The sequence below is a fragment of the Sorex araneus genome, chromosome X (genome assembly GCF_027595985.1).
Source record: "Sorex araneus isolate mSorAra2 chromosome X, mSorAra2.pri, whole genome shotgun sequence".
Classification (NCBI taxonomy): domain Eukaryota; kingdom Metazoa; phylum Chordata; class Mammalia; order Eulipotyphla; family Soricidae; genus Sorex; species Sorex araneus.
The window spans coordinates 150,218,684-150,239,161 of record NC_073313.1 but is presented as its reverse complement, the minus strand read 5'-3'; the positions used below and the strand labels follow the sequence as shown (position 1 = coordinate 150,239,161).

Below are 20,478 nucleotides of genomic sequence, written 5' to 3'. Positions count from 1 at the left end.
AATTGTAAATTTTCCTTCCCAAAGGTAGATTTTATCCCTTCTGAAGTCTGTTCTTGTGCTAATATCTGTGAGAGATAGTATAAACCATTTTAATTAAAAAAATGGAAATAAGGATAAGGAGAAATCTTAAGGGATACTTCTATCATTAAAAAGAATGAAGACCAGCCTTCCTTGGAAACTTTTATTTTGATGGGGGCATACCTAGTGGTTTCTCCTGGCTCTGTACTTAGGGATCACTTTTGGCTATGGTAAGGGCATTTGTTGTGCTTGGGATCAAACTCAGATCAGTTTTATGCTAAGCAAGAATCTTATCATTCACCATGGTTACAATTTTATTTCTTGTACTTTAAGAAATACAGTCAATTTGCTGTATATTAAACACCAGATGATGACTATAATCATTGTTATTTTTCAGTTTGTTTCTAGTTTTTGTGGGATGTTTGTTGGGGCCTCATCTAGCTGTGCTCAGGAATTATTCATTTATTCCTAACTCTCTGTTCAGAGATATTCCTGGTGTGCTCAGGGACCATATGTAGTACTGGTGATCAAACCGGTGTTGGCTGTGTTCACTGCAAACACCTTAACAGCTGAATTATCTCTTCATCCCTGTTGTTTCTTTTTGTTTACTTTTTTTTCTTTTAGATTCCATATACAAATTGGATCATACAGAATTTATCTTCTCAATTTATTTCATGTAACATGGTGCCTGCAAATTCTATGTTGTTACAAATGACAAAATTTCATTCTTTTTATGAGTGAATAAAATATTCTGTTGCATTTGTACATGGATAGCATGATGACCAGAATGTATTTTGGGGGGTTGAGGGCCAAACTCTGTGTGAGTGGGCTCAGAAAACACATGGGTTCCAGGGATTAAATCCAGGTCAGCCACATGTAAGTCAAGTGCCCTACTTGTCGTACTTTCACTCTGATCCATGACTAGAATACATTCTGAAAAACACATCATTAGATGATTTTACTATTCTGTGAACAGTGGAGGGTAATCACACAAATCTCAATGAATGGCTATGTTGTATAATCTGTTGAGTTCAGTCATATATGTGGTCCATTATTATCCTAAGCATTTTTTAATGTCGGAGTACTGCTTTTTATTCGGCCATTGATTAGACTGATTGAATTGGGCATGAACTCCACATTATTTTTTTATTTGAATCCCTGTGAGATACAGTTACAAAGATTTCATGTTCAAGATTCAGCCGTCCAATGATCGAACACCCATCCCTCCACCAGTGCACACTTTAAACCACCAGTATGCCCAGTATATCCCCCCTCATCCCAGTCCTCATCTTGCCTCTATTGCAGGCAATTTCCTCAATATTCTCTCTACTTTTGGGCATTATGTTTTGCTTGAATTTTCCCACTGCCATTCAAGCCTGCCTGCCAGGGGCACATGCTAGATCATTTATTGTCCGTTGCTCATTTTGAATATCTTGGTGCCGTGACTGTGTGCTTCTAGAACCCTAGTGTAAATGGTTGGGTTCCAGAGACATTTCTGTAGGGCACTAATCCATTTTGGGATTCAATTGGGGATCTCTGGACCAGGGCTGTTGGTGTGCTAAGGTGGCGTCTGGAGGCATATTGTGGGGGTGACATTCAGGCCAAAGAACGGGCCAAGAGCTGGGGAGGAACAACCCAGAGCCTCTGCCGCCATGCAGCTTGGAGATTTAATCCTGAAACCTGCCTTGCTTGTGAAAGCTCTTGATCTGGAGTAGGCGAGGAGACTGTACTTGCTCTATCTGGGGTGCCCCGGTTGAAATTGGCTTAATATAGGGCCCGGAGAGATCGCTGGTTCTGTGGTGTCTTGTGGGGCTCACTGCTGTGTCTCTGGCTTTTGACCTCTTTCAAGGTTTATTTATGGGTCTCTGAAGCAAGGCCAGTGATAGAGTTTACAGGGTGGTGCTGGAGTTGTTTTATGGGAGTGACTGCAAGTGCTTCCATGTGTATTTGGAAGTGGTAGCCCACCCCAACTCCATGAAAGCCTGGAGATTTCAGTCATAAAACCCGCATACACAAATTCTCAGCAGATTATATCTTAGTGTGATCCATCCTGAGATGGTGGAGTCAGGCCTGAGGTATGGTGGCAATTTTGGATTGTGGAAGCAAGCAGTTGCTGGGGGCTCTGCTTGGGCAGTCACAGGCCAAACTGCCCCCCTCCAATTTACTCCAGTCTGTTTAGCGATTTGCAAGATTAACTGTGGCTTTTGGTCTCTTTAGAGATATATCTATAGGCCTCTGAAACAAGGCCAATAAATGATCTTGTATAGCTGAACCGGAGGTGGTTTGTGGGCATGGCTCCCACATATCTAACTTTTGACTGTATACATTTCTTGGTAAACTTGGTCCCAAGTTGTTGGTGTCCAGCCAAAGGCACAGCGACAATTTTGGGGGGTCAGGAAACCTGAAGGCACCATCAGGCTGCTGATGCACTCGCCCTGCAGGTACAGGTTGACCTGTTGGCGGCATCATACCACCTATCCTAAACATTTTTAAGCTACCCATGACTATACCAGCACAATTTTTATCCTTTCATTCATTGATAGATACTAAGGTTATTTTCATATCTTAGCTAGCTATGGTAAATAATGCCACAATGGAGATAAGTAGTTTAACAAATGAGTGTTTTTATTTTCTTTGGATAAATATCCGGATGTAGAATTTCTGGATCATATAGTAATTATGTTATTAATTTTTTAAGAACATTCATACTTTATCCTTTAAAAATTAATGTTGGGGTAAGAAAAAGAGAGAGAAGAAAAGTGTCTGCCATAGAGGCAAGCTGGGTGGGGGTAGACTAGGGACACTGATAGTGGGAAATAGACTCTGGTGAAGGGATGGGTGTTGGAACATTATATGACTGAACAACTTTGAAACTATTGTGAAAATGTATCTCATGGTGATTCAGTAATAAAGGCACAGCTATTATTGGTGTGACATTGTTTATAGTAGTGTTAATATTTGTGCTTTAGGTGTGCAATGTTACTGTGCCATACATACCACCAAAATGGTAGTATTACACCACCACCATTACTTCATTCCTTCTTATCTATGTACTCCATCCCCTCTCCCTCATCCTACCTCCCAGTTAGAAGCATTGGGTTTGTTTTCAGAGTTAAAGGGATTGCTTTCATAGGCCATTACATATTCTGTTTTTTGTTTCTTTATATGGCATATTTGACTAAGATCATCTGGTCTTTGTCTTTTTCTGCCTGACTTATTTCACTTAACATGACACCACACCATTATACTCATATCGTGGCAAAATGTGATTTCATCTTACAAAACAGTAGTATTCTACAGTGTATTGTATATATAACACAATTTCTCTGTCCACACACTTGTTGGGTTCTTATTTTGTTTTATTTTAATCTTAGCCATTGTAAATAGTGCTGCAGTGAACATAGATGTACATATCTTTTTGAATAACATTTTTGTGTTCTTGGGATTTGTACCAAGGAGTGATATCATATGTTAGTTTTAGTCTTGATTTTTTTAGAAGTTTAGAAGTTGAACCACTTTACAATCTTACAAACAGTGGATGAGAGTGGACACTCCATGCTATATCCTATTTCCAATTTACACTTTAATCAACAGCATTCAAGGGTTCCCTTTTCTCTACTTTCTCACCAACTCATAGTTTTTTTTCTCTTTTTCTTTATAACCATTCTAGCACTTACATCTTATTGCAGTGTTTATTCAATTTTAGGTTGATTGATAACTTTTCATATAACTTTTGGTCATCTGCATATCTTCTTTTTCTCCTTAGGTTCTCTGTACATTTTTCGATCATAGTTTCCTGGGGCTGGAGCAATAGTACAGTGGGTAGGGCATTTGCCTTGCACGCGGCTGCCCCGGGTTCAATCCCCGGCGTCCATTATGGTTCCCCAAGCACAGTCAGGAATAATTCTTGAGTGTAGAGCCAGGAGTAACCCCTGAGCATCTCCTGAGCATCTCTGGGTGTGAATAAAAAGGAAAACAATCATTGTTTCCAGTTTCTTAGGTTGTACAATCCAGTTATTTATGTGAACCCTTCCTTCCTGATGAATGCTTACATAGCTATGAACTTTTCTTTTAGTACTGCTTTTGCTGTATTCCACAAGCAAAAGACAGTTCTTATAGGTGTGAGGTAATATCCCATTGTCATTTTGACTTGCATTTCCCTGATATTCAGTGATCTGGACATATTTTCGTGATCTGGACATATTTGCCTGTTGGTTATCTGTATGTGTTTGGAGAAATGTCTGTCCAACTTCTCTCCCATTTTGTGGTGAACTTGTTTTCCTTATAGTTGTTGACTTTTTATGATTCCTTTGTATATCTTAGTAATATTAGTAGATGCAGAATAATATTTTAGGAGGGGAGGATGAGTTTTTTCCTCACCTGTATTCAGTGCTTTCTCTGGGCTCTAGACTCAGGGATATACCTGGAGGTGTTCACGTTATCATATGGAGTATAGGGACCGAATCTGGGTTGGTCATGTGCAAGGTGACCCAGTACTATCTCTCTGGCCTACAGAACATGTTTTTTGGGAGAACCCACATTCATCAATTTATGTTAAAACTTTTTAAACTGTTGATATACAGAACCATATATTGGGGGCCATATGCACAAAATCCACAACTAATATTATATCAGTGGTGAAAACTAGAAATCTTTTTCCTCTAAGATCAGATATAGGACAAAATGTCCATTCCCACAACTTGTGTTTAACTATCATTATTTGCATATGACATGGCAGTGTATATAGAACATTGTAAAGTCTCCATCAAAAGTATTGGAAACATACTAATGCAGTTAAATGATTGACTATGAAATCAATAAACAAAATTATGCTGTTTTGGCCAGACAGACAGTATGACAAGTAGAGCACTTGTCTTGCACGTGCCCAACCTGGGTTGTTTCCCTAGCATCCCATGTTGCCCCTGTATATTCCTTATTACACCAGGAATAAGCCCTGAGCTGAGACACAAAAACCAAAAAACAAAATGTTGGTTTGTTAACAAAGGAGGTAAATAACTTATATGTCAAAAATTGTGCCACCTTTAGAATAAATAGAAGATAATACAGTGTATAGAAAAATAATCCAGGTTCGTGATTGGAAGACAATGTACTCATAGCTATAAAAATTCACATATTTGTCTTCTCGTACAGGAGTTTGTACATATCAAATCAAAGAAGACTTAAATCAAAGAAGACACAGCAGTGAGGACAAACTCAGCTAGTTTTTGAGATCCAGTATATCATGAACAAGTGTAGCTTTGGTTTACTCAATGTAAAATAAGATAATTTGATATTAAAGGCTAAGGTGATTGGTATAATCCCCTGTTTCCAAGGGTAAAATTAAGGAAAGTAATTTTAGAATATATGATGGCAATGTAGAAGAATATAGTTCCTATTTGGATTAAAACCTAGCAATTTAAGAATACCCTCTAATTGACTGAAGGATGTTTTAAAATAGCTGTTGTAAGAAATTCTTTCTATTCCATAACTAATTGCAGGATTACCTCCAGTGTTCCATTGTTTAGGTATGTTTAGATTTTTCTAGGATAGGGTTCCATATTTGAATCTGACAAACTTTGAATAGTTATTCTTTTTAGTTATTTTTCTTTTCTTTCACAAAACATTAGTTGTTTTAGTTTATCAGAAAATCCTATAGGTTGCTTGCTTGGACTCTGGAATTCTAACAACTGTGTTATTTTTATTGTTGATCTTGTCTTGCCTTCTGTTTTGTTCCCTTTATAAACCATTCAACATGCAGCAGAAAAATCTAGTTTTCCAACAAATGAGCTCCTTATGGAAATTTTTAGTTCTAATTTTTTACTGATCATCTTATTTTGTAAATGCTTACATAAATATCCCCAATGGATGTTAATGTTAATTGTGGTATGAAATATATTCTCTTTTATTGAAGATTAAGTTATTGAGCTCAATATTCTTTTATTGCATTAGAAATTTTGAAGTATGCATTAGAAATTTTTAGAGTATGTCCCCAAGTATGGTTCAAACAAAATAGATAGTTCTTTCTACATGTGTGTGTATATCAGGATTCCATAAAGAAACTAAACCAGTAAGAAGTGTGTATATGTGTGTGCCTGTGTATGTGTCCATTATATCTGTAGCTGTGTGGTTATAGCTGTTGAGGGATTTAATTTAAGAATAGATATTAAATTAATTAATAATTGTGGAAGCTTGCAAGTCCAGAGTCTGAGGCCTGGAGACCTAGGGAAGATTTGATGTTACAGTTCAAGTCAAAGGAATCTGGAAGTACAATTTCTTCTTGTGGAAGATTTCTTTTGCTTTTTTAGTTCTTTCTTAATTTTTTTATTATTTAAAAGGAATTTTTACTGACTGAGATTATGTGGTTTATAATGCTGTTAATATTGGTTATATATACGCAGTGGAATTATATGCAGCTTTAAGAAAGAACAAACTGCAGCAACATGATGGAACTAAAGAATATGCTGAAGGAAGTCAGAAAGAAAGGGATAGAAGCAGTCTTTTTCTTAACATATTCCCCTGATTTTATAGAGTCCATCCCACTGTTGCAGGGAATCTACTGAATCTTAATCTCATCTAAAATATTAACCTCACCTGAAAATAGGTTCTAAGAAGCTGTTGCTTGACAAATACCTGGGAACCAGGACTAGTTGAGACCTGGAATTTACAATCATAATGTATACAAACACTTCAAACCCACTGGTTATGGAAAATATTATATGTCTTTGTATAAATATTTTACATGTTAATATAAGTGTTGTGCAGTTATATATCAATTTTTAATTATTCGCTTGCTATAAAATATTGTATAATATGGTATGAATCTTTTTTAAAAATTTTATTGACTCACCATGAGGTACAGAGTTACAAAGTTGTTCATAATTGAGTTTCAGTAATACAGTGTTCCAACATCCATCCCTTCACCAGTGCACATTTTCCACCACGAATGTCCCGAATTTTCCTCCGTCCCTCCCCCCTCATCTCACCCCTGCAGTACATGATGTGAACCTTGACAGCATAGCTATCTTTAATCAACTAGACTGGGTAATTTGGAATGTATGTTATATATTGGTGGGGATATTTTGGGTATGTGTGTGTTTGGGGACCACACCAGCTATGCTTAAGGGTTGCTTCTGTCTGGCTCTGTACTCAGGAATCATTCCTGGTGGAAATCAAGGGACCATATGGGATGCCAGAGATCGAACCTGGTCAGCGACGTGCAATGCAAGCACCCCATCTACTGTACTATCACTCCAGAGTCTCTTCAGTATTTTTATATTTAAGACTACTCTATATGTTAAACTTATTTTTCTAAATTATTGATTTCAGTGAATACTCAGAACAAGCATTATTGGCCTCAAGAATTCTGAGAGTTGTTTCACTTTTAGACTTCACCCCAAATCATTTCTGTAATCCTAGTTTTTGAATTAATATACATACAGAAAGATTTCCCCAAGGCTCCTATTTTTACAAATATTTGGGTTAGATATTGGATAAGGGAAAAGCTCCTTTTTAAATACCTTTTAAAGATGTTTAAAATATCTTGGAATAATTACATCTCAAATTTGTCTATGAAAGAGGAGAGATGCTGATCAGTGCTGAACTTTTTCAGATTTTTAGAGAGCGAGAAGAAGATCTTAGGCGTTTGTCTCGCCCATTGGAATGTTCTTGTTTCCGAACATCTATCTGGGATGAAACTCTCTATAAGGTTTGTATGTTTTCCTGAATTTTCCTATTTTTAGAGCATGGTAAAAAAGCTATAAGGATATTATGAAAACTAAAAGATTTAAAATTCTTCTGTAGCCATGTATGTGGACTAAATAGTAATCTATGATATTGTTTAAAAATATATTTGAGACAAAAGATTTGGGGTTTGATCAGCATATCTAACAGATTAAGATGAATTTGACAAATTGTCCATGATCAACTTGGTACTGATCTTTATGTCAGTAAATATTTCATTGGTAGCCCTTCATTTTGACCTGTTGTATTCTTAATACTTATTCAAACCATTTCTATAATATTCAGGTACCTCAATGGGATAGACTATTAGTGTTTAGTAGAAAACTATTTAGGGTAAATATTGGAGAAGGGAAACTGAATGAGATGGCTTGTGCCTAGAGTATGGTAACTTCGAGTTTTGTGTTAAATTGAAGACTAGCATTCTTTGACTCAGAAAAATTACACCCATGGCTTTCAGTAATTGTAGTGGTAACAGTAGCTATATTATGGATAAAACTGAAGTTACCTTTTTGGCACATGCCAATGTCTTTATCTTTATTTCTTTATCATGCTTCCTCCCTTCTTATTCCCTATCTAATGATTTGTCCTCCTCTGGACACAAAAGAATATGAAAAGCTTTTCTTCATACTGCTTCTGGTATTTATTGAGAAGTTTGTGTAGGGGGTGAGAGGGCATCCTTCTCTGTAACTGGTATCTACAACCTCAGTATCAGCTTCATCTGAGAAGTACTTATAACCAGAAGCATAGAAACCTGATTTACCAAGGAGAAAAAACATTGCAATTTAGAAATAATTGATGATTTTTAAAACCTAATTCATTTCCACCCGATATTATGATTACCCAGCCTCACTCTTAACAGTCATTTTAAGATACCTGTCTAGAAAATTTTATTTTTAAATTAATTCATTTCAATCAATATTATGGTTAGTCAACCTCACTCTAACAACAGTCATTTTGAGATACCTGTCTAGAAAATACTATTCTAGATTAATTTGGGCCGAATTTCTCTCAAAGCCTTATTCCCATAGAACAGGTTACCGTGAATAAGGATGGACATGATGCACAGATCCAACTGCGTTGTGAAGGATGGCAATACATAACACGACCAAAGACAATTGGCTAATCACCACACTGCTGTGAGTGACAATGTCTCTGCTGTGGTTAGCTTTGGTGCCTTCTCCAAGGTAAATTCAGCAGTGACATTAACACCAACCTGGGAACATGGAACCAGAACCCCAATGCCTATGTAATAAAATTAATTGAAACAGAGACTGGCACTACTATCTTCTTTCAATGTTAAATAGAGCTAACTTAAATATTTATATTAAGTTTTATTCTACAAACACTCAGTACATATTTATTTGATGATGTTAGACACATAAATGACTAACCAGGTTCCTGCTTCTAGTAGGGAGAGAACAACATTGTGTACCTTGTCAGACAAGTTGGAGTGAGATTGAAGGAAGTATTATAATGAAAATTCAAATAAAAAAGTTAAGAAAATAAAAATAGGGCATAGTAAACTTTTAACTTTTTTCATTACTTATACTCATTTGGATAGAGACAGTTTTAGAAAAACACACAGTGGACCAATTTTATTTCCATTGGATAAATATACAGCTGACTAGAAACTTTTGGGAATCATAATATCACTAAATTCTCTTGTCTATAGTGGATTGAAAGTGGTGGCCATTTCTCCATGTTACTGGTAATTCCACAAAACTGATTCTTGGATGCATGTTAAATATTAGGTTTTGGTGTGAAGAAAAGTCTACACTATTGAACTTAAATATTTGTTGAATGGTTGGATTAGAAGCATTTTTCACCTCATTAGATAAGAGCTTTAAACTTTCTTTCTAGCAATGTGATGGAATTATATGATTTGTTTATTTTTAATTATCAATGTAAATAATTTTCTCCAGAATTTTATGTAAGTAGAACTTAAAAATCAATTAAAGGATAAAAATCAAATATTAGCTTATTTTTGATTTTATTTGTATTATGTTCATTAACAGTATTTGTTTGGGACTGAATTGCTGAGGGTGGGGTTTTTTGGGGGGTGTTTTGTTGTCCATATACTAATGCATATTTGTAAAAGTTCGAACTGGCTCCTTGTCAGTAATATTACACTGTGCTTCTGTTCTGTTAGGCTTGGTCCAACATTGTTTATCAACTGATTCCCAATGTTCAGCAGCTGGAAATGAAGCTAAGGAATTTTGCTGAAATTATTGAGGCTGATGAAGTGCTTCTATTTGAAAGAGCTACATTTCTGGTAAGAATTTTCTTCTTGCAAATGTACTTATCTTCATCTGTTCAGCAATAAAAAGCAAAATATTACCAATTTCAGGAAGATCCTTTTCCTTTCAAGCATTTTTTCAGCATGCATAACATTTTTATAAAGTGTATAGTAATATGTCACTTAAAAATGGGGATACTATGTGAGAAATGCATCATTAATGATTTTGTTGTTGTGTGGCCATCACAGAGTAGATATAACCAAACACCATATAGAGAGATCACTATCATATATGTTGCCTGTCACTGGCCAAAATCTCATTACATAACACATGAGTATATTTATAGCAAGTAAACCAAAAGAAATTCTTTGATGTGTCCCTATTTAGAAGTTAGCAAAACATGTATATAGAGATTCAGATTATTTCTGCTAATAATTTTTGCTAATAATTTGTGTTAATGTACTCCTGTTTAATTCTGTTAGAAAATGAGCCATCTTTTTATGATGAAACTTGTATCTCACCCAATTCTCCAAAAGATAGTTAAAAACTTTTAAAAAGGGGTTGGAGTGATAACACTACAGGTAGGGCGTTTGCCTTGCACACAGCCGACCCGGGTTTGAATCCCAGCATCCTATATGGTCCCCTGATCACCGCCAGTAGTAATTCCTGAGTGAAGAGCCAGGAATAACCCCTGTGCATCGCCGGGTGTGACCCAAAAAGCAAAAAAAAAAAAAAAAAAAACTTTAAAAAAATTTATACAATTTTTAAGTGGGGAAACATAATTTTAATATCAATTATTACAGGTTTGTAAATATAATAAGATCTTTCCTACATATTTGAGCATGTAACATTTGCTTATAACATTATATTCAGGTGCTCAACATTATTTGATCATTATGATTTGCATCATGATTACACCAGAAGGCTTCATGCTGGGATGTGGATCTACAATAAAGTGCAATCTCTGTCTCAAAAAGGAAAACAAAACACCACCAGGGTTCCTGGGAACAGAATCAGAAATAGCCCCTGACCACTGCTGGGTGTGGTCCAACCCCCTCACCTCAATAAATAAATTTTAATGGAAAAAGTATTTCTATTCTATGTAAAATACATATTGGCAACTAATTCAGTGATATAGTTACATTCAGGTAACTATAAGAGGAAGAGGCATGTAACTATAAGAGGAAGGGGCATGTTGATATCTTTTAATTCAGATAACAAGTGTTTTATAGCATTCTACACGTATGACCATATAAAATAATAGATATAAATAAAAATTTTAAATATCAGTAAAAGCAACTAATTTAAGATGTGACAAAGCACTGGATAAGTGTCCAAGTGTGGCTCATGGTAAAATTTTTTTTTTCTAAGCTCTACCAATGCTTTGTAGTTTTAAACGCATTGATCAGTCTATTAGTTTGATTCCTTTTCTACAAAATGAAAATGACAATAGGGTTTTTGTGTTGATTGAAATGGAAAAAGTTAACATAGCATAAAGCTCAGCATAAAATTTGCAAGCTATTATTAAATGTTGGTTTCTTTGGGCTGTAATAGAAATAGAGGGCAGAGATTACAGAGTGCAGTTTTTTTTTCCTTTGTGGAAACATTTGTTATAGTAGTTATATTTGCAAAACATTCTTTCTGCTAGCTGGTGTAAGTGATGCAAAAAGTCCTAATTACACTGTTTTTGTGCCTCAGTTCACTGGCAGAGGTAATGCTAAATGAGTGCTACCTGAATGCTGTATTTTTTTCCTGCTAGGTCTTAATAGCAACAGCAAGTGAACTCTTCAGTGTGAATCCTGCTTGAGCAGTATTTTCGTACCCCATCCACAAAACCTGATCGTAGAGGTTAATCTGATAATAGGCCCATGTTCTTCTCACACATGGGTTTGGTTATTTTGAAGACCAGCAGGTGGTTTTGGTTAACTGTTGTCATTTTGGACCTCACAAGTGGTGCTCAGGCCTAGCTGTCATTCCTAATTGAATTCTAAGGCCCCGGGCTGTGGTGCTGGTGATCAAAAGGGAAATCCAAGCAGAATCCAGGGGCCATAAAGGGTCACATCCAACCATTCCTGGGACCTCCATGCTTATATCCACTGATATTGGAGGACCATATAGTTCTAGTAATCAATCCAGGGCCCCACACATGCAAGGAATGTACACTACCCCCAGTACTATTTCCCTGGCCCAGTGACTGTGGTTTTTTGGAGACCAAGTTTAGGTGTGTGATTAACCATTTACACTGGAAGAGGATTGTTTTTTGTGTGTACCAAACTCAATGGTACTCAGGGCTTACTCCTGTCTATGTGTGCAGGGATCATTTCTGATGAGGTTCAGGGAACAGGATGGGATGCCAGGTATTAAACCTGGGTAAACTGCATGTCCAGTCCAGCAAGCTACCCATGGCATATTCGATATGCCAAAAACAGTAAAAACAAGTCTCACAGTGGAGACGTTACTGGTGCCCCCTTGAGCAAATCGATGAACAACGGGGAACAGTGCTACAGTGCAAGATGCATGTAAGGCAAGTGCCCTAACCCACTGTAGTACTTCTCAGCTCGTCACTCTGAGTAACAATCTTGTTACTAGAATTTTGCTTCATACTATAAATTTTAGATCCGGATATTCAATCTACAAGGAATACTTGTGTACAATAGCCAGAATCTGGAAAAAACCCGAGTGCCCTAGAACAGATGACTGGTTGAAGAAACTCTGGTACATCTATACAATGGAATACTATGCAGCTGTTAGAAAAAATGAGGTCATGACGTTTGCATATAAGTGGATCAACATGGAAAGTATCATGCTAAGTGAAGAGTCAGAAAGAGAGAGACAGACATAGAAAGATTGCACTCATTTGTGGAATATAGAATAATAGACTATAAGACTAACGCCCAAGAATAGCAGAAATAAGTACCAGGAGATTGTCTCCATGGCTTGGGCTGGTCTCTCATTCTGGGTAACTCAGGGAAGGGACCACCAAGTAAAATGTGGTTGGAGGTCATGTGGGGGAAGGGTGATGCGGGCCGAATACAGACTAGAGACTGAACACAATGGCCACTCAACACCTTTATTGCAAACCACAACACCTAATCAGAGAGAGAGAACAAAAGGGAATTCCCTGCCATAGTGGCAGGGCAGGGTGGGGTGGGGGGAGACGGGACTGGGGAGGGGGGGAGGGATGTTGGGTTTACTGGTGGTGGAGAATGGGCACTGGTGAAGGGATGGGTTACCGAACTTTGTATGGGGGAAACATGAGCACAAAGATGTATGGATCTGTAACTGTACCCTCACAATGACTCTCTAATTAAAAATAAACTAATAAAAAAAACAAAAAAAAGAAATACTTGTGTGGTTTTATTTAAAATATGAAAGTATTAGACAAAGTAATTTTCAGCTGATGTGCATGTTTATCATTAATTTGTTCCTTTATAAATAGTAAATCCCTGGATGTTAGAATCATTTAGTTAAGATTTTTTAATATAATACCCAAACCAACTTGGGTACAGCCTTCATTAAAATTCAGTGCATGAAGTATAAGAATAGTTAGTAATTTTTAATTTTCTGTGGCCAGAGAGTGTGAGAGTACAGGAGATAAGATGGTGCCTTACAGCTGACCACTTTTTTAGCCATGGAAAAGCATATGGTCCCTTGAGCACTTCCAACCATTACTTCTAAATAATTTGCCAGGTATAACTCCTGAGCACTACTGGTGTTGCCCATATGCTAAAACAAAAAAGTATAATTTTTCTTTTTTTGTACTTTGTAAATCAAAGACCATCTGTAAAATACTTAAATAATATGAACATTTAATGATTAAAGAGATTTAATAGTGATTAAATGAGAAATATATTAGTGGACCCAAAATAATCCTTACATGTTCTAATAAAATGATAACCAAATGATACTGGATGGATAATCTGCAGGGATGTTGAAATTATGCAAAATGTTAGATGTACATGGAACAGGAAAAAACCCTGGTGCTAAGTCTACCCTGAAAGTCACTGTGACTAAAAAATTGACAGAGTCTGCCTTCTGGAGTAGCAAAGGATGTTATGACTATATTGTATGTACTTAAAAGGTATTGATCTTTTTCATAGGTGATTTCTCATTATCATTGTAAAGAACAGCGTGATGCCCACAGATTTGAGAAAATCAGCAACATTATTAAGCAATTTAAACTGAGCTGCAGGTAAGATATCTCATTTAATTTATTTATCTCTGTGATTTTTCAGATGTTCACATAACTATAGTTCTCTATATTATGATTACAGATGTGCCACTTAACACTAGGTAAAAGGTTTGAGCAATATCATAGAATGTCCTAGAGTGCACAAATGTTTTTTTGCTTTTGGGGTCACACCTGACGATGCACAGAGGTTACTCCTGACTCATGCACTCAGGAATCACTCCTGGTGGTGCTCGGGGGACCGTATAGGATGCTGGGAGTCGAACCCAGGTTGGCTGCAAGCAAAGCAAACACCCTACCTGCTGTGCTATTACTCCAGCTCCATAGATGGTATAGCCTTATGCACTCATACTCTAGTAGCTTGTTGGCACTACTATTGTATATGGGATTGAAAGAAACATATTAAGCTGTACATATATTCAGAATAGTTTCTTTGTTCAAAAAATCCCCTAAACTTTAAGGGACCCTACAATTGACTAAAAGTTATGTCCTCTAATATAAACTGAACTGATATAAAAAAAAGTATATAAAAGCTAAGTAGAGCTTCAACATGCTTGATATTATCTTGGAAGAAATAAATAGAAAATATGTCTTTAAAATGAAGAAAGGCTAATTTACCCTAAACAATACCAAAATTTCTTATAAAGCTAAAGTAATCCAAATATTGACATCCTACTTCAGGTATGCATATAGAGAAAGTCTAGAAATATTATTCTTTGATCAAGTAGAGTTTGAGAATTATGAATATAAAATTGTGAATATAAAAGGAATAGCTCAAAATCAGTAAATAATAAAAATTCTTACTCTAAAAAAACTTATGAACAAAGTATAATGTTCTTTAGCACACTTTAAAACTTCCTGATGTTTGTTTTTTAAATTAAAATCTATGTTTATAAAAATTTTTCAAAATTTATTGTTGAGGGTCAGAGAAATAGTTCAATCCTGGCACCACATATGTCTCCTGAGCTCCATTAGGGGTGATGCATGAGCACAAAACCATGAATAAGCCCAGGAGACCTGGTGTGAACCAAGCAAAAATATTGATTTTTTGAGAGATAAATTATTCTTGCAAGTGTTCAATAATATCAGTAACTATTATAAATGCTAATAATTTGTTAAACTATATAAAATTATAATCATTTTGAGATATTTTGAACTTCAATGTATTTTGCCATTTGTAGAAAATTTATAGAAAACATCAAAAATGAGCTTGAAACATTTTCTTAGATGGGTCAGTTGAATATCCAGATTTTACATAATAAAGCAACATGATTATTTTTTCAGGTTGTGTAAAAGTATGATCTTTTACAGAGCATACTTTTTGAGGGGAAAATATAGCCCCTCAAAACGCTACTCAAGTATTGACATATATGCTCTCTAGAGTTGAAGAATCTTTCTCCTGCCAAAGGCTCTTTGGATATTTATAACATCTCTGTTGGGTGACACAATATAGGCAGACAGGTCATAAGCAGTTAACAAGCACATATATATGTTCCATCATTTAATACATGATTTTGAGAAACTTATAAGGGCTTAACATTCCCCACCATACTTTCCTTCTTCTAGGAAAAAAATCAGGCAGTTGACAGATATTTATAAATTCTGACTATCTCATACTCATTAAAATTAAGATTTCAAAAATATGGAAGCAAATTTGAGCCAAGAATCAAGTTGAAAGGCCAACTACTATGACCTATATACTTGTGTTCAAATTTTGGTTTCAATTTTCAGGTGCAAATGATTTCATTAAAATTTTTGAAAAGACAGAGAAATATAAATGTCCTTGGTTATGAGTGGATAGGAACTTGTCCTGTATTTCCTAACAAAGATTGGTGTCATATAATAGGTTATTGATGTTATTTTTAAAAATGGTTGCAATATTATAATATTTTATCTGTGTAGTTTTATACTGTTATATCTGAATAGTTCTCACCACTCCCACCAATAAAATTCCAGTGCCATCCCAATACTAAAAGACCCCTCTGCTCCCACTCCATCTTTGTCTTTCCCTCTGGTAAACCACCATAGTTTCAATTGAGTTGGATTTGTTTTTTTTTGTTCATTTGCTTTATTTTTTTTTGTTTTTTAGGTAATAGTTTTATCATTTTTTATCAGTGAATCACCGTGAGGTACAGTTACAGACTTACAAACTTTTGTGCTTGTGTTTCAGTCATACAATTCTCGAGTACCCATCCCTCCACCAGTGCCCATTCTTCACCACCGATGATCCCAGTATCAATCCCACATCCCCACCCATCCCCCACACCCTACCCTGACTCTGTGGCAGGGCATTCCCTTTTGACAATGTTAATTCTTCCTATCCATGAGCAGGGGATATGTTTCCATTTCCTTGTGCCCTCCTTTATTTCTTGGAGTAGCGTTTTGTAGTTTCCTTTGTAGAGGTCCTTTACCTCCTTAGTTAGGCTGCTTCTGAGGTACTTGATTTTCTGGGGCACGATTGTGAATGGGATTGCTTTTTTCATGTCACTTTACTCTGTCTCGTTATTTGCATATAGGAAGGCCATGGATTTTTGGGTATTGATTTTATAGCCTGCGACTTACTGTGCAAGTCTGTTGTTTCTATGAATTTCTTGGTAGAGGCTTTAGGATTCTCTAGATATAGTATCATATCATCTGCGAATAGTGAGAGCTTGATTTCTTCCTTTCCTATCTGGATGCCCTTAATGTCCTTTTCTTGCCTAACTGCTATTGCAAGTACTTCCAGTACTATATTGAACAGAAGTGGTGAGAGTGGGCATCTTTGTCTTGTCCCTGATCTTAGAGGGAAAGCCCTTAGTTTTTCCTCATTGAGGATAATGCTTGCCATAGGTTTGTGGTAGATGGTTTTGACTATCTTGAGGAAAGTTTATTCTAAACCCATTTTGGTGAGAGTTTTCATCTTTTCATCATAAATGGGTGTTGAATCTTGTCAAGTGCTTTCTCTGTATCTATTGATATGATCATAGGATTTTTATCTTTACTTTTGTTGATATGATGGCTTATGTTGATTGACTTCCGAATGTTAAACCATTCTTGCATCCCCAGGATGAATCCCACTTGGTCGTGGTGTATGATCTTTTTGATGAGTTGTTGGATTCTATTTGCTAATATTTTGTTGAGTATTTTCACATCCGTGTTCATCAGGGATATTGGCCTATAGTTTTTTTGTCAGTGTTGTCTTTGTTTGCTTTTAGAATATGGAGATATGTACCTCATAGAAACTGTTCAGGAGAGTTTCTGTTCCTTCAATTTCCTGGAAAAGCTTGAGGAGAACTGGCAACAGGTCTTCTTTAAGTGTTTGGAAGAATTTGCTAGTGAATCCATCTGGGCCTGTGCTTTTGTTTTGGGGAAGACTTTAGATTACAGTTTCGATTTCCTTGATATTAAAGGGTCTGTTAAGGTATTCAAGTCTTGGTTCAGTCTTGGGAGATTATATATAGGAATCCGGGAATTCGTCCATTTCTTCTAGGTTCTCTTGTTTCGTGGCATACAGACTCTCAAAGTAGTCTCTGATGATCTTTTGAATTTCATTGGTTTCCATTGTGAAGTCCCCTTTTTCATTTCTGATTCAGTTTATTAGAGTTCTCTCTTTCTTTGTGACACTTGTTAGTGGTTTATCAATCTTACTTATTTTCATAAAGAATCAGCTCTTGGTTTCACTGACCTTTTGCATTATTTTTGGGGTTTCTATGTCGTGAATTTGTGCTCTGTTTTATTATTTCTTTCTTTCGGCTGGGTTTGGGATCCTTTTGTTGGTCTTTTTCTAAGATCTTGAGCTGTGAAGTCAAGTTATCTATGTAGGTCCTTTCTTCCTTCCTGAGGAATGCTTGCAAAGCTATAAATTTTCCTCTTAACATGGCTGCGTCCCATAGGTTCTGGTAGCTCGTGTCTTCATTCTCACTTGTTTCCAGGTATCTTTTGATTTCTTCCTGACTTCCTTACTGATCTACTCATTGTTCGACATTGAGTTGTTTAATTTCCAGGTTTTGATTTGGTTCTCCACATCTGTGTGTGATTCACTACTATCTTCAGCACATCATGGTCTGAAAAGATAGTTGATACAATTCCTATCTTCCTGATTCTGTTGAGGTATGTTTTGTGACCCAGCACATTGTCTATTTTAGAAATGTTCCATGTGCTTAGAAAATAATGTGTATTCTTTCTTTTGGGGGTGTAAAGCCCTGTTAGCCTCTCTCTATTTCTTCCATCAGAGCCAGTGTTTACTTGCTGTGTTTTGTTCTTGTTGATCTATCCAGAGGCAACAAGGAGGTGTTGAAGTGTCCGACTACTATTGTATTGCTAGCAATGTCCTCCTTAAAATCTGTTAGCAGTTTTTTAAATATTTAGCTGGTCCCTCATTAGGTGTGTATACTTTTAAGAGTGTGATTTCTTCCTGCCGTACATATCCCTTGATAAATAGAAAATGGCCTTCATTGTCCCTTCTAATCTTTTTCAATCTGAAATCAATGTTGTCAAATACTAGTATGGCCACCCCAGCTTTTTTGAGGAAGTTGTTTGGTTGCAAGATTGTTTTCTATCCTTTAACTTTGAGTGTGTGTTTGCTCTGATTGTTCAGATGTGTTTCTTGTAGGCAGCAGAATGTTGGTTTTAGTTTCTGGACCATTTTGCTAGTCTATGTCTCTGTTTTGGTGTATTTAGAGCATTTACATTGAGAGAGATTATTGTCATAGGGTTTTGTGCCATCTTTCTTTAATGGTTTGTTGTGCTTATAGGTGTTTTCCTTCTTGTCTTATAGGAGCCATTTTCTTCCTCCTTTTAGGTTTGGTTCTGAGTCTATGAAGTTCTTGAGCTGTTGTTTATCTATAAAATAGTGTATCATTCCGTTGAGTTTAAGTGAGAATTTTGCTGGATATTCTTGGTGATGAGTTTATTTCATTGATTTTTTTTTCACTATATTCCACCATTGTTTTCAGGCTTGGAGGGTTTCCTCTGATAGGTCTGCTGTAAATCTAAGGGTGCTCCTTTGTATATGATTTCCTTCTTTGACCTTGCTGCTTACAGTATTGTGTCTCTATCCACAGCATCCATCATTCTATTATATACATTAAATGTTTTCTTTTAGCTGGCACCCTCCTGGCTCCTTAGTCTGGATGCCTGCATTATCTAACTCTGGGAACTTTTCAGCAATGATTTCTTTAACTGTGGCTTTCTCATTGGGGTTGCTTCCCTGTCCTTCTGGTACTTAGATAATTCTAATGTTGTTCATCTTGGAGTCATCCCCTAGGTCTCCGCTTCGCCTTAGAGCTATTTTGAGGTCTTTTCCCATTGTTTGTTGTTGCCTGTACGATTTCTGCTGCTCATCTTCAAGCTCACTGATTCTGTCTTCGGCTGTAGTCATTCTACTGTTGAGGGCATCCACTGAGTTTTTAATTTTATCTACCGAATCTTTTATTTGTCACACTTCGTTTTGTAGCTTTCTTATTTCTGCTCTCATTTCTTCCTGTATTTTCTCTGTTTCTTTCAATTCTTCCTTTAATTTTCTGGATGTCTGTTCTATTCATTCTTTGAGTTCCTTGAACATCTTCAGTATTTCATCTTGGAATTCTTTATCGGAGAGATTGTATTTCTTCTTATTCTTCTCCTCATAGTTAAGATTTGCACTGTTTTTTCATACTCTTGGGGTTATATAAAGGTAAAACCTTCACATTCACTAGCACTGTTCCCTCTTATTGCGAGAAAGGATTCTGAATAAGCTTGGTCAATGGTGTTCACACTTCTCTCCTTCTAGGATACGTCCTTCCTCTCAGACTTTAGTCTGTGACTTATGATAGGCATCTAGTGAAGCACTGGAGGAGGTGCTCTTTTGTATTGTGCTTGTACAGCTTCTTGCGTACACTGATCTTTTGTTGGAATTGGACTAGGCCAGTGGATTATTGTTGTACTATGTTTGAGGTGGCTAGGACGTTTTCCACAGAATTAAGTGATTACGATGTGAGTTGAGAGTTCTGGGAATGGGAAATATAACTGTGCTCGGCCACACAGAAGGACACCCCCACTTTTGAGGAGGCCACACCCCTCAAAGTGGAGGCCACACCCCCAGCCTTTCTGAATGCTAGTCCCCGGACCCACAGACCTGTTGAGAAGAGCTGTGGCTAGTTGGGCGAGCCCTGGCAGCCTCGTTTGTTTGCTTTAGTAATTTATATTCCATGTATGAGTGAGTGAAACCATCCAACAATGGTTGTTTTTTGTTTCTTTACCTATTTCACTTAGCAGGATCACCTTAGATTTCATCCATTTTGTCCCAAATGGCACAATTTTTTCGTTTTAATGGCA

At 36.5% G+C, this 20,478-nt stretch overlaps 1 protein-coding gene across 5 annotated transcripts in view; it reads left to right on the top strand.

Annotated features, from left to right (window-relative positions):
- LOC101546514 (ras-related GTP-binding protein B) overlaps nt 1-20,478 on the top strand; it is a 61,278-nt gene that overhangs the window by 17,730 nt on the left and 23,070 nt on the right. For all 5 annotated transcript variants that reach the window (XM_055121891.1, XM_055121890.1, XM_055121894.1 and 2 more), the window contains exons 7-9: nt 7,628-7,723; nt 9,908-10,030; nt 14,096-14,187. In XM_055121891.1, coding sequence (XP_054977866.1) covers nt 7,628-7,723; nt 9,908-10,030; nt 14,096-14,187 — 311 coding nt within the window. The remainder of the gene's footprint in view (nt 1-7,627; nt 7,724-9,907; nt 10,031-14,095; nt 14,188-20,478) is intronic.